This window comes from Cervus elaphus, chromosome 1 (assembly GCF_910594005.1).
Source record: "Cervus elaphus chromosome 1, mCerEla1.1, whole genome shotgun sequence".
NCBI lineage: Eukaryota > Metazoa > Chordata > Mammalia > Artiodactyla > Cervidae > Cervus > Cervus elaphus.
Window position 1 is genome coordinate 91,710,160 of NC_057815.1, and position 15,535 is coordinate 91,725,694.

Here is a 15,535-nt window from a genome sequence, read left to right on the forward strand (position 1 = left end):
CAGAACTAATTAGTTTTAGAGCTGGTTTCTTTACTGATAAAATAAGAAGTGTACTCTCTGCTCTACCTATTTCATATCTCTTTTTAAAAGCAGGACAAAAAAAAAAAAGATGGAAAAACATTTCATTTAATCGGTTTTATTCTTCTTCATTATCAGGAGTTGTTTTAGCCTGGAATTTGTGCTCCTGGATAAGATAATTATTTTCTGGTAGGCTTTTATAGCCTCTAGCCAATAAATCATTCTGTGACCCAGGCATGGGGGACGGCATGTTATAGGAATCCATATCCTAATTAAACTTTGGAGATGTAGGCAGAAAACGCTGATTGTTACTATTCAGGCGCTAGTCATGTCCGGCTCACTGAGACCCCATGAACACAGCACACCAGGCTTCCCTGTCCTTCAACAGTTCATAAAGTTTGCTCAGACTCATGTCCATTGAGTCGGTAATGTCATCCTACCATCTCATCCTCTGTCATCCCCTTTTCCTCCTGCCCTCAATCTTTCCCAGGGTCAGGGTCTTTTCCAGTGAGTTGGCTCTTCACATCAGGTGGTCAGTATTGGAGCTTCAGCTTCAGCAACAGTCCTTCCAATGAATATTCAAGGTTTATTTTCTTTAGTTTTGGAAAATTCTGATAATGAAAGATATTTCAGGAGAGAAATCTTGCAACTAATGAATGTTCTCTTCTCCTCAGGGCCTATCTGTAAAATGGTGGAATAACCAGCACTTCCAACACCATGTCAAAACAAACATCTACCTCAAAGACCCAGATATTGATGTAGACCCATTTCTTCTTATTGGAGATTTACAACCTGTCAAGGTATGTTTAGAAATACTAGGCACTTAGAGAAATGTTTCAGGAAGTGGCTCTTGGAAAGGTCTACACCTTTGTCTTGAGATCAGGCTGGAAATTCTGGATTCAAGTATGTTTTCAGAGCATCTCTTCTTCTTTTAAGTCCAGGATATAGATTTGAAATAAGTGAATCTGGTGTTGTAAGAAAAGAAGAAAATGTGGAATGAATGACTCTATGATCTTAAAAGTCATTCAGTTTAAATCACTCATAGAAGGCATGGCAGTACATTCGAGGAGTGCTAAATCAGGAAACACCTATGTATCAATTTATGTCAACTAATTCTAGCTGTTGGAAGAAACTAAGCTGTTATTTTTAGTTTAGGTTATTTTGGTTCATTTATACATGAAACTCACCTCAAATGCCTCATAATACACTTAGGACCTCACCTCTAATTCAGAATTCGTTTTTTTTTTTTTTTTTTTTCCATTTATTTCTATTAGTTGGAGGCTAATTACTTTACAATATTGTAGTGGTCTTTGCCATACATTGACATGAATCAGCCATGGATTTACATGTGTTCCCCAGCCCGATCCCCCCTCCTGCCTCCCTCTCCATCCCATCCTTCTGGGTCTTCCCAGTGCACCAGCCCTGAGCACCCGTCTCATGCATCCAACCTGGGCTGGTGATCTGTTTCACCCTTGATAGTATACTTGTTTCAATGCTGTTCTCTCTGAACATCCCACCCTCGCCTTCTCCCACAGTCTAAAAGTCTGTTCTGTACATCTGTGTCTCTTTTTCTATTTTTCATGTAGGATTATCGCTACCATCTTTTTAATTTCCATATATATGCATTAGTATACTGTATTGGTCTTTATCTTTCTGGCTTACTTCACTCTGTATGATGGGCTCCAGTTTCATCCATCTCATTAGAACTGATTCAAATGAATTCTTTGTAATGGCTGAGTGATATTCCATAGTGTATATGTAGCACAGCTTTCTTATCCATTCATTTGCTGATGGACATCTAGGTTGCTTCCATGTCCTGGCTATTATAAACAGTGCTGTGATGAACATTGGGGTGCACATGTCTCTTTCAGCTCTGGTTTCCTTGGTGTGTATGCCTAGGAGTGGGATTGTTGGGTCATATGGCAGTTCTATTTACAGTTTTTTAAGGGATCTCCACACTGTTCTCCACAGTGGCTGTACTAGTTTGCATTCCCCCCAACAGTGTAAGAGGGTTCCCTTTTCTCCACACCCTCTCCAGCATTTATTGCTTGTAGACTTTGGGATAGCAGCCATTCTGACTGACATGTAATGGTACCTCATTGAGGTTTTGATTTGCATTTCTCTGATAATGAGTGATGTTGAGCATCTTTTCATGTGTTTGTTAGCCATCTGTAAGTCTTCTTTGGAGAAATGTCTGTTTAGATCTTTGGCCCAATTTTTGATCGGGTCATTTCTTTTTCTGGAATTGAGCTGCAGGAGTTGCTTGTATATTTTTGAGATTAATCCTTTGTTCCTTCATTTGCTATTATTTTCTCCCATTCTGAAGGCTGTTTTTCCACCTTGCTTATAGTTTCCTTTGTTGTGCAAAAGCTTTTAAGTTTCATTAGGTCCCATGTGTTTATTTTTGCTTTTATTTCCAATTTCTGGGAGGTGGGTCATAGAGGATCTTGCTGTGATTTATGTCAGAGAGTGTTTTGCCTATGTTCTCCTCTAGGAGTTTTAAAGTTTCTGGTCTTACATTTAGATCTTTAATCCATTTTGAGTTTATTTTTGTGTATGGTGTTAGAAAGTGTTCTAGTTTCATTCTTTTACAAGTGGTTGACCAGTTTTCCCAGCACCACTTGTTAAAGAGGTTGTCTTTTTTCCATTGTATATTCTTGCCTCCTTTGTCAAAGATATTTCCAATATTCTGTGAGGTGGGTCATAAAAGATCTTACTGTGATTTTTCTCGGAGAGTGTTTTGCCTATGTTCTCCTCTGGAGTTTTATAGTTTCTGGTCTTACATTTAGGAATTCAAGGATTCTTTAATATCTGCAAATCAATCAACATTTAGATCTTTAATCCATTTTGGGTTTATTTTTGTATATGGTGTTAGAAAGTGTTCTAGTTTCATTCTTTTACAAGTGGTTGACCAGTTTTCCCAGCACCACTTGTTAAAGAGGTTGTCTTTTTTCTATTTTATATTCTTGTGTCCTTTGTCAAAGATAAGGTGTCCATAGGTACGTGGATTTATCTCTGGGCTTTCCATTTTGTTCCATTGATTAATTCAGACTTCTTAACCAACAGAAAAAGGAAGGCAAACTGCAGGATGTCTCAGCTGTTGACTTTCTTAAACCTCAGCTTAAAAACAAGCATGTAAGGATTATTACCAAGATTTTCAGAGTCTGCTTTCAACATAGAAGGTATAAGGATAACCACAGAAAAGTATCTTTCCTTGAGAAGAAATAATGGATCCTGAGAATTAAGTGCTTAGGAAGAGGCTCTATCTCCTTCTGGAAGAATTTAGGAGCTTACTAACAAAAAAGGGGTGTAGCTTGGTCAGTTGCTCCATGGACTTTGTGGTGGCCAGAATTGTGCAACTTTCTGAAAATAGGTTTTCCAAGTTTTGGAAGACAACCTTCTTCCAATTAGCAGAAAAAAGTCTCCTGCCGAGATATAAAGGAAAAAAGAAAGATATCTTGACTGTAGTCTTCAGTCAGTTGTTCTTCACAATGACTCTGCAAAGGAGTCAGAGCTCTCTAAAGTCTGCATACTCCTGAAGTGAAGTCGATCAGTCATGTCTGACTCTTTGTGACCTTTTGGACTACAGCCCACCAGGCTCCTCCATCCATGGGCTTTTCCAGGCAAGAATAGTGGAGTGGGTTGTCATTTCCTTCTCCAGGGATCCAACCTGGACCTCCCACATTACAGGCAGACTCTTTACAGTCTGAGCCACCAAGGAATCCCTGTGAACTCCTCGGCTGACCACTAAACTTATCACATTTTGACTTCTCTCCCCATTCCCTCACAGCAATGGAGATTTGCCTCACTGGAGTTCATGAGGCAGCCTGGCCCCCTCTAGAAGTGCCTTCTGTAGAACTGTATCCAGTTCTCATGCTGCCTCTTCACAGAGGATGGAGACATCATCACTTCTCCACCATTCTAGAGACATATCCCTTGAACCTTAGGTTCTGTATACTTTAATTTCAAAGCAACTCACAACACCTTACTTAAACTCTTTTAATCTCTAAAATTCAGTTGTTTCACAACAAAACTAATTCTGGTAAGCCTTAACTGTTTCTGTTCTTCCTATTTTACTGTCAGTCTTTCTACCACTTTCTTCAAACATTCATTCTTTTAATAAGTATTAATTAGATCCCCCAGGCCAGGTCCTGTACTCATATTCTGGAAAAGTTAGACTTCTCCTTTGGAGCAATACTCAAAAATCAATCCTTGACCTACATTTGCCAGCTCTCCAAAATTTCCCACTGACTCCCTCTTTCAAGTTTCCTACCCCTTAAATATCCAGAACCTGGGAGTAACTGCAAGTAACTATCATTACTTTATCACCATGACATTTATTTTTATTTACAATAGTAAGAGAAAGAAGGGTCAAGTCTAATATCGAAATAACAGAAGAAATATGTAGAAGGGAAGGTATCAAAAGAATGGGAAAAGCAAAAACTTAAACACGGCTCACAGTGTTTTAAGTGACTGACATATGGTAAAATTATAGAGGAGATTTGAATTATCATTCATTCATTAATTCCTTCAACTAAACATTTATTAAGTGTCTCTTAGGTAATAGAGATAAACCATTACTTCTATGCTTCCTCTTAAGATACTTGCTGCCTTTGTACATTTGGACACAGACTAAATTAACTAAGAAGACCCCTAGGAAATGACTCAAATTCCCAGTGGTAAGATTATACATTATCAAGCCTTAAAATGAGTAAATCACAGCATGAGATCCACGATGGAGTCAAAGGAGGAAAGATGAAGTAGATACTAGAGGTTATGACTATGTGTCTTATAACATAACCATTCAACAAATACCTGTTAAATGGATGAATAGATAAAAGCAGACTGTGCTTCAAGCAAAATTCTAAGCACATAGTTTGAAGAAGACCTTAAAAACTTATCAGAAATATTCCTCCTGAATCACCATTCCATTCCACACCAGGACAAATATTTTAAAATGGCTCCCATGGGAATAATAATAAACAATCACAATCCCTGAATTCAAATGGGATAAGCCACCCCTGCAAGAATTGCCCACATTTAAATAAAGAAAAAGGCACCACAGTATTTCCTCCCCCTTCGGTTCTGGTTCTTCAGTGGCTTTAGTTTGACAGTAAATGAACTCTGACCAGATGGCTCTTTCTATAGAGATTCTACATACACACACACACACACACACACACACACACACACACACACACACACAACCTTGAGTATAATAACAGAAGTCTATATTGTTCTTACTTTAGTTTTATTCTCTCCATTCAGTATGGGAAGAACAAAATCAAATTCATCAACTACGAGAAGCAGCACCTGTACTTCTGCACGGGTGAGTCACACAGGAAGACACAATGCTTATCTTCCTGTTTCCTTGAAGCAAACTGTTGTCAAAACAGAAGGCATGACTGAAATCCTCCCACAGAGAGACGATCCCATGTCTTGTTGTGCCTCAAAAAAGCAGCATGCTTTATTTCACACTTACCTGGGTGAAATCTGAAAAGGAAAACAGAAGAGCAATTAGGCATTCTTAATGGGCATCTCATCACTCTGGCTGCTGTACAGGGAAGGAGATGTTCCAAGAAGGATGGAAGGCAGGACGCCAATCAAGGGGTCGGGAATATGTGACTCTTGTGCTGGATAAACTAAATACAATACTTATAAAGAAGAAAAGGATAGTGTATGTGCATAGGGAGGAAAACTAGGAAAAGAATGCTTAAGTACTGACTGTAGGTGCCAGAAAAAGCAGAGTCTCATGAATAAAAGTCACCTGCAGAGCTTCTGTGTGAAAGAAAGTTGACTGTTCCCACAGCTTACATACAGCTGGAGAACATATTTTAGTGGACAGATACACACACATATAAGATAGATCTGGACATGTTCTAGGCTTGAGAGAAAATAGGGTAGCTGAATAGTGCTAATACCAATGAAAATATTAGAAGCAAAAATGTTCTGCTCTTAACCAAGTCAAACTGATGATAGCTCACAAAGGAAAGTTTAGGACCCCAAAATATGCTCGTCTAAAACATGCTTACTCATTTGGAAAAGAAACCCAAATTAGGAAAGTTTCCAAACATTTCCTGTAGATCAGTGGTTCTCACCTAAGAGCATAGTTGCCCCCAACATTTGACACCGTATAGATACTTTTTTGATTATCAAAACAAAGCGGGAGAATGGTACTGACATCCATGGGGCAGAAGCCAGGGGTGTCATGAAATGCCTTACAGGACACAGAACAGCCCTGAACAGTAAAGAATTATCTGACCCTAAGATGCCAACAGTGTTAAGATTGAGAAACGGTTGCAGATGATCTGGCTTGCCCAAACACTGGCCACCAGTGGTCATCTGTCTCCTGCCTGACCGGGGTGGCCTGTGAGTCCATTTCTTAAGACATGAGGCTCAACCACCACTGCAGCCTCTTCCAGTGCTAGAATTCTGAGGACTTCTCCTAGTGCGGTTATTCTCTTTCATGACCAAAATGGGTGTAGAGGACACTGGTTCTCCAGTTTGAAAGGTAGCTATTCCAGCCCAGACAGATGTGTATTCACATAAGAAAAAACTGTTGGGGTCTCTTGTCTGAACTCTCCTCCTGTGTGTAGTAAAACAATACAGCCTTAGCTTATGAGGAATGGGTGAATATTGTAGCTTCACTGCAGAATGCCCAGCTTACAAACCACATCGTCCTCAGGAGCTGTTTCATTTTGTCATTTTCTTTCAAATGTCTTCAACTTAGTATGACAGGTACAAATGAGTCATACTTAACCTGTCAAAGGGTGATGAAGCTTGACATTTCATAAAGGTGGCAAGACAGCTTTCATGCAGATTCCTGTAGTAAGGAAAGGTACTTCAGTATAAGCTGAGCACAACTCTCAGAAAAGAAAGTTGGGAGACTTTTAAAACACTGCGACATGCTAAAGGAAATTAGGGAAAGAGGATAAAGGGAGGGGAAGCTGGTCATGTGGTTAAGCCATGTGTGTCTTCTCACTGGTGCTTATCAAAGTCAAACTCCTTACCCTTCCAAAGACTGCAGGACAGAGCCCGATCCTCTAAGACTGTACTCCAAAGGATGACTCCCAAGTCCTTGAGAAAGACATTTCTGGGTCAGGGAAGATCCATCTCAGAGGGACAGAGTAAGAATTTTATAATTGTAAGTTTTCTAACAAATGATCGAAGAAAAAGGAGGTCAGAAGCCTACTGAACATGCATTAAGTTCTTTGGACAGTCTTGAACTTTCTCATGCAAGAATTTTAAGGGGGCTGGAGTCATCCCAAGAGCATGGCCTTGAACTGTTCTTAGAAACGATTTTTAGCATTTCTGTGAGTCTCTTAGTGTGTAGGGTGGACAAAATCATCTGTGCTGACAGTTCACAGACTTTGAAAGTTTGCAGGTCAAGAGTGGAGCCTAGTCAGGAAGGGGACTCCAGAGCTTCTGGCTCAAGTTTGATCAAGGAGAGAGTTGTCAAAGTCTGAAGGTTGTCCATATGACTCCTATGTGCTCCAGGCAACTTCAGTGGTCCTGGGGGATGAGCAGGTAAATAACTATCAGACCAGACTCAGTATGCCTGCTCTATATCTGCCACCTCGACATATTGTGACAGGGCTCAACACGAAGGATCGTGAAGGATTGAAGGATTCCAGGGACCTTGAGAAAACTTGAAAGCTCAGAGCAGAAGCATTCCAGGATGCCTTCATCAGGAATGACTCAGATCTTCAAAGCTCCCCTAGTCTCCCTAAGGGTGCTTGAACCAAAGTCCTGGTTCAGGCTCAGAGACTCTAAAGGCCCAGCAGCATCCAGGATGTGGCTGTGGATCTCCATCTTCCATCCCTTCTCAGGGGAAATATTCCAGGGGTAGCATGCTAAGATCAACTCCCACTCGCTTCCACAGGAATCATATCTGCTTATTTTTTCACTATCCTCTTTTTTTTTTTTTTCCTCAGTTGGGGTCCACCTTTTCATGCTGGTAGCTTTGAACCTGAAATCCATGAAAGAGATGTACCAGAGAAGGTACTGGGAGGTGAGCAACTCAATTCCTTCTCTAGAGCTCGATCAGGCTAGTAGAAAAGGGGAACTGTGCATGCTTGGTCCTTTCCAGATGTAGCTTCCTTGAGTACCAGGATATAAGATTTAGCCAGTTTTATTTCCACTAGCTTAACTTTCAAGCACTTCTTTCTGCAGGACATCGCCTGGGTCAGCAGCTCTTACATTCGCTATTTCATCACATTTGTTCCTTTCTATGGAATCTTTGGAACCTTGGGGCTCATGTGCTTAGTCAAGTAAGTAAAGAATAATATTCTCCCACTCTTATTCTGGATGGTCCTCTTACCTTTCTTATCTGAGCTATTTATGAATAGCAATGATTAGCAGATTATGACACCAGACCAGATTCTAGTAGCTGAGATATTTCCAAGAAAATGTGGGATAAAACAGCTGAAATAGTTGAATGAGTTTCTTGGAAACTGAATTTGCCCAATCTTGCCTTTTTTCCCACATGATTAATTCCCAATTGTGGTATAGTAATCCCTCAGCGTCTGAGGAGGATTATTCCCTGGACCCACCTCAGTTACCAAAATCCAAAGATATTCAAGCTCCATAGTCATCTATTCATATATGTGGTTCCACAACTGAGAATTCAGGCAAGCACTAATCTTGTAGTAGAGTATGTGTTTACTAAAAAATATCCACATTTAAGTGGACCTGCATGTTTCTCAAAGGACAATTGCATTCTGCCTGATCACCAAGTCCTTCAAACTGTAATCCAGCTGGACATCATAATTCTTACCGAAGATAGTAAGAGCCCAGTTTTTTAAAAAGTTATTTTATGACTAGAGATTTTCCCCACATCAAAAGCACTTTAAACTGAATCGGCCTGTTCACCTCGCGATGCATCCCTCCCTCATCACTCACGTCCCTGCTCATAGCGGCGGCAGCTCCTCCGAGTCAGGTGGTTTGCTGATGGCTCACGGTGGGCCTCCCTGCTGGCTCAGACAGCAACGCGCCCGCCTGCATTGTGGGAGACCCGGGTTCCATCCCTGGGTCGGGAGGATCCCCCGGAGAAGGAAACGGCAACCTGCTCCAGTATTCTTGCCTGGAAAATTCCATGGATGCAGGAGCTGGTGGGCTACAGTCCACGGGGTCGCAAAGAGTCAGGCACATCTGAGCGACTTCACTCACTCTACATGCATTACCTTATTTGATGTAATAAAACAATGCACAACCAGGCAATGTAGATAGTATCAATTTCATTTTTCTGGTAAGAGAACTTAAGTTCAGAGAAATGAAATCACTTACTCAAGAACTAATAAGGGCCAGTAACAGTGCCAAATCACAACTCGTCCCCAGTTCTATCTGATGACAACAGCCAAACTGTTAATCACATTGCATATATGCTTAAGTTGTTGTCACTATAGTCGCTAAGTCATGTCTAACACTTTTGTGACCCCATGGACTGTAGCCTGCCTGGCTCCTCTGCTCTGGGGGTTTCACAGGCAAGAATACTGGAGTGGGTTGCCATTTCTTTGTCCAGGGGATCTTCCTGACCCAGGAATCAAACCCAGATCTCCTGCACTGGCAGATGGAATCTTGACCACTGAGCCACCAGGGAAGCCTGACCTTCAGTTATCTAGGGTCTTCTAAGCCTTGCACCAATGCCTACAGAAAATACTGGGGACGCTGCGCTGGTACAGTAGGCTGCAAGACAGGGAGTGTGACTGATACCTAGTGTGTAATCTTCAGATATAAAAGGTCTGCAAAGATGAAAAACAAATAACCACCACTTTATTGCAACCTTTGAGTCACTGCCATTTCCTCTAACGCTCGCCAGATCTGCAAGTGGGTATGCAAGCCCAGTGACTGGAACTGAAACATCCCAAGAAGTGATATCTTCCTTTTGTTCTCTTAAAGGTTTCTTGAGAGTCCGTGGATTGCATATGTTACCCAGATGAGCCACATACCAATGAAAATAAGCAAAGAGGAGAACCAGGACTGGTTCAGCACTCAGGTAATAATGCTGTTTTTGGGAAAGCATCCACCAAAGCATCCTGATTACCATCTGCTCACCTCACATAATACTTATTGGAGGCTTACAGGGGCCAGGCTTTGTCAACTGTTTTGCATGTAGCTACATGCTCAGAGTACTCCCACTTCACAAATGGTAAAATTGAGGTATGAAGAAGTTCTATAACTTGTGTAAGATCACACAGCTAATAAGTGGTAGAAGCAAGTTTTATTTATTTATTTATTTGACCACACTGTGTGGCATGCAGGGTCTTAGTTCTCCTACCAGGGATCAAACCTGTGTTAAGCACACAGTCTTAACCAGTAGACCAGTGGGAAATCCCTAGAAGCAGGTTTTAAACCTCGGGAGTTTGATTTCAGAAACTTTGCTCTTAACCAAGGCTTAATAAACTATAGTCCAAGGGCCAATCTAGTCCAGTCTGTGTTTTTGTAGTTCTATTGGAACACAGCCACATTTATACATTACATATTCTCTGATAACTTTCATTCTAAAACAGCAGAACTGTGTAGCTGTGATGCAGAATTAAAACATTTACTGTGTGGCACTTTACAAGCAAGGTTTACTAAACCTGCCTCAACATGATACAGTCTTTCAACGAATCTCACACTCCTAGAATAACAGAATGGAGAACCCTGCAATCCCCCTCATTTCATTGTATAGATAGTGGGGCCCAGAGGGGAGACTCAGCATTCTCGGGGAGAATGCAGCTAACAATTAAAAGACTTGTGACCCATGTAGAATACCACTGCCCCCTAAGCCTGACACTGGCTGTGTTGTGATTACCTGGAGAATCCAGGCATCATACTGCTTCCTTCTCCATGCTCATTTCCAAGTTCAGTGGACACTCCACACAGCAGTGGTTCTCAATCTTTTTGATCAAGAAACCACTCTTAAAACTTATTGAGAATGTGAAAGAGCTTTCTTTTGTGGAGGTTATATCCACTGATACTTACTGTATTTGAAATTGAAACTGAGAGTTTAAAAATATATATTAATTGATTTAAAAAAAAAACAAGATAAAGTCAATAAAGGTTAACATCAGAGTGATGACATCATCCCATGTTTAATAGCCTCTGGAAAAACCCATGGTATAAGCATGCATGAACAAGAATGAAAAAGGCAAATACTGTCTCAGAAGTATTATGGAGATCATTTTGACCTTGAAGATCCCCTGAAAGTGTTCTAGGGAATCCCAAGGTACTCTAAAGTACACTTCAAGGAACCCTGACATAGAACAACTGCAAAAATAACGTTAAAAATGGTAACAACTGGGTTTCCCTGGTGGCTCAGCTGGTAAAAAAAATGGCAACAACCCTAACAAGAATTAAATCTTAGAAAGGCACTGAATAAAAGTCACATTCATAAGCATTCTACATAGTCTGGAGAATCCTATAAACTTCTTGTCAGTCTGTCTTTGTGTAAAATAAAATACATTAGATTAAAAAGGAAGCTACTTGTATATATTAATATATTAATAAATGTATTTCTAGGCACAGAGCCCTTGATTAAAGCCCTTGCATGCTTTATTCCCCATTTAGAAGTCCTTTAAGTCTATTCTGTGGTAATAACATTCAAACTCCTATAATTTCTACCAGAGTCCTACAATCCCACTACCATCTGCCAAAGTCCTTACTCACAATACCTTAGTCTTCTGATTTTGAGGGCTGATAGTGACTTAGTCCTCTCAGATCCTATTCACTTCTTTATATCTATTTCCTTATCTATACTTCTTAGCAAAATGCCTTATTTCCTTTATAGTTGAAAGGTCCCTGAGACCTGGGACTTATTTTTATCCCTCATGGTTTGTGACACAAAATGCATACTCAATCAGCACTTGTTGAATGATGGATAAATAAAAGAGTGACTAAATCTCTTGTTTGTCACGGGCTCATCTACATCTAATGTAAGCTTTTTCTTTGCAGGTCTTGGCCACCTGTAATGTTGAACAGTCCTTTTTCAATGACTGGTTCACTGGGCACTTGAACTTCCAAATTGAGCACCAGTGAGTAAGAGAAACAGTTCATGATAAAGGGCAAGGGCTGTCACTAATAACTGCCCTCCATATAGTCCAGAGCGGAGCAGAAGACTCACCAACTTAAGGGAAAAAAATGAACCAGGGCTCTCTAAAGGATGCTATTTTTCAATTAACAACAATGATAGATAAGGGAAGAAAGAAATGAAGGAAGTGTCACAATTGTGAGTAAATGGAGTGAAATCTTGGAAAAGTATCAGTGACTCAGTTTCCAGATTCCTATGGGCTTAGAAATTGGCGATTTCTTTGCATTTGCTTTGTTGGCAAAACCTAAGAAATATCAGGACACTTGGGTAACCAACTTGTGTTCAAACTTAACTATGTTATAATTCAAATATTTTCTTATCTGTGTCTTTGGAGCCAAGTTTACAAAATAACTAAGGAAGTGGAGTCCCTGCTGCAATTTCTAACCGGTATCTGGAAATACTTTACCAAAGGATCAGTTACAGAGAGGAAACGGGTAGTTCACTGCTGCTGTTCATGGGGTCGGAAAGACTCAGACATGACTGAGCGACTGAACTGAACTGAACTGAAGGGATAAGATGAGTCTGCCAGCAAGTTTTTTAACTTTCCAGAACTAAAGAATTGTGCAAGGTCAAGGTTGGGTCTCTGTGGCTGATACCATTTTATTTTCTAAAAGAAGGAAGGGAACTTTGGGTTTCTCCTTAGGTCTGAAAAGTTGTATATCTCCTCTGTTCTCCTAGTCTGTTTCCCACAATGCCACGCCATAATTATCACAAGGTGGCACCTCTGGTGAAGTCACTGTGTGCCAAGCATGGACTGCCGTATGTGAACAAGCCCATGTTGAAGGCATTTGGAGATATTGCCAGGTAATAACAGTCCCCCAACCCACAGCTCTCATTTCCCTTCACTGCTGGTCCCCAGACTCTTCACTGCCTTATCAATCATCATTCAGTCAATAGCTATTTATTAAGGAACATTCATGTGCCCAGCATGGACAGGAGGCTTTATAAGGAGCAACACTAACAGAGAAATGATAACAGTCATTCCTACCATTTACCTGCTGCCTTCTAGGTACTTCTTAGTGAAAATATCTTGGTGCCCTACTAAATTACAAGCTTCTTATAAACCAGGGTTCTGTATTATTTGTCTTTGTATCACCCACAAAGCCTTGACATGCTTTAGAACTTAACCAGTAGAAGGGACTCTCCATTCATCTGGATCAGGGTTGAAAACTAAGCTGCTTGCAGGGTCTGGTGGGACAGGCAGGGGTGACTCTTCCTATAGGAACTGAGAAGCCATATTCATCCTAAAGCATGCACAGTTACCTAGAAAATCCTGTGCTCATCAAATTAACAGCCAAAACCTTGGTTGAATATTTTTTATCTTCACATTAGGAAAAAATATTTATTAATATAAATAAATAAGCCATCAAGGCTAGACCTGGTCAGATCTGATCCCTGAGCAGTAATCCATCTTCACTTTCTACCACTGCCCTCTTCCTTTCCTGCCCTCCAGATATCTGAACCCCCTTCAGTTGCTACAGAACTCCCTGCCCCTTGCCCATGACACATCCTTGCTCACCTTTACTTCTACCTAGAATAATCTTCCAACCTGCCTCCCCCCGCCCCCGTCACCTTCTCAAGTTCCATTCACTCTCCAAAGCTCACCTGAAAGGTCTTTTCTTCATCTCAGTCCTCCCTTGCCCCCAAGACTAAACCTGTCACATGCTTGCTTCTCTTCATGTCTGACTTTTATCACAATCATGATTAAATAGCATGTTGGGTAATATGTGTCTCCCAGTGCAGACCAGGAACTCCAGGTGGACAAGACTCTCATCACTCTTATTCACTTCTGTGTCACCAGAGCCTAGAAAAATGTTTCACTTTATAAAGTAGGAGAGGTAGGTGGATACAGGACGAGTTGGTTTATAGTCATATGGTTTATCTTATAGAGGTTCAACAGAGCTTTTTCTTTTAATACTGGAGAAAAGGAAAGTGATGCTTTGGAGTACAGAAAAGCATAAAACAAAATATCAGTCTCCTCCATATAGAAAATGTGAACTCACCTTCATAAGTCAGTGTATTTGACTTCCTCCGCCGGACAAGATAGAAAGAGGTCTTTCAGATATAGTTGAAAACGACAATGTTGTAAAGTATTAAGTAAAAGAGCAAATGTTCCATGAAGTAGCTCCTTTGACCTGAGTCTTACCCGCTCATGATTTTCTCTGCTCCTCTTGCAGGGCCCTGAAGAAGTCTGGAGCCCTCTGGAAGGAGGCTTACTGCATGCATCCACAAACATAATGCAGATGTGCAGGTGCTAAAGAGAAAACCACAGGCCCCAAAAGTGTCACTTGTGCTAAAGCCCATGGTACCAAACCTCTACAATACCTGACATAATTGCAGTTACAGCCTTCCCCAGAAATGTTATCTTAATCACCTAGTCTGGAATTTTTGGGTAGGCAATGTGCTGTGTTTTACTCCTTCTCCATTCCTGCCCCTGGCTCAGAGAAAACCCTTGTAATCCCTCCCCCAACGGGGGAAAAAAAAAGTGTCTGCCCTCAATATACTTTGCTGATGGCTTCCTGGCCCCTCCTTTCTTCCTATAAAAACCTTCCATTTGCACAACCCCTCAGAATTCCCTTCTGCTTACTAACTGGGATATTGCTTCATTCAGAAGTCATTGAATAAAGCCAATGAAGTCTTCAGATTTACTCAATTGAATTTTTAACAGCTTGTTCAATAAGATTCCCAAAGGAGGACACTCAAGGTCTATTACTTTCACAACTTCCCAGATCACTGAGTGTGGCATTAGAATTCAGATGATCAATCCTGTGTATCATGTCTGCCCTCTGCTCACAATCCACATGAATAAAGATGGCTTAATTGGGTAGACTTCCATTTAAGCTAAATGACTCATGAGAGTTATGTTACAGTCCTACCTGAAATTCTTCAGTGGATTCCCATTGCCCTTGGAATAAAGTTGCAATCTGCAACCTGGTGATTGCCAGCAGACGACCAGCACCGGCCTTCCTCCAGGAACCTTCTCCCCCCTTGTGCCACTACCTCCCTCAGCTTCAGGCCCAGGCAGCCAAAGCAGGCACAAGGGAAGAATGTCTGACCTCAAATAACACCCAAAAACTAAGTCTCCGCACCACCTCCAGGGAACCTAAGGATCAGGACATGACTAGAACTTGAATGCCAGAATCTTTTTAGAAGTGAAGGGTTCTCCATCCTAGAAGATCCCAGGTTGAAGCTTCAACCATATCCTATCATAAATGGACAAGTTCCAAAGTCCACTAGTTGAAACCTGCTCCACCATTTCTACCAACTAATACATCCTCCAAAAACTCATAATGTTTGACCGAACCCCAGATCAAAGACACAGATTTGAGCCCTTCCCATGTCTCCTTGCCAGTTGGCCTCAAAATAAAACTCTTCTCAAGAGCTGGTCCCATAGTATTGCTTTCTACGTGCTTCAAGCAGTGAGCCCTTTGCTTGGTAAAGATTTCA

The 15,535-nt window shown here is 41.0% G+C and overlaps 1 protein-coding gene across 1 annotated transcript in view; it reads left to right on the top strand.

Annotated features, from left to right (window-relative positions):
- Positions 1-14,445, top strand: part of LOC122674183 (fatty acid desaturase 2-like protein FADS2B) — a 41,357-nt gene extending 26,912 nt beyond the window's left edge. Inside the window, exons 5-12 of the mRNA XM_043872359.1 lie at positions 693-818; positions 5,287-5,347; positions 7,953-8,029; positions 8,191-8,288; positions 9,916-10,012; positions 11,953-12,032; positions 12,767-12,892; positions 14,266-14,445. Of these exons, the coding sequence (XP_043728294.1) occupies positions 693-818; positions 5,287-5,347; positions 7,953-8,029; positions 8,191-8,288; positions 9,916-10,012; positions 11,953-12,032; positions 12,767-12,892; positions 14,266-14,326 (726 nt within the window). The 3' untranslated portion in view covers positions 14,327-14,445. The remainder of the gene's footprint in view (positions 1-692; positions 819-5,286; positions 5,348-7,952; positions 8,030-8,190; positions 8,289-9,915; positions 10,013-11,952; positions 12,033-12,766; positions 12,893-14,265) is intronic.
- The last annotated feature ends 1,090 nt before the right edge of the window (positions 14,446-15,535 follow it).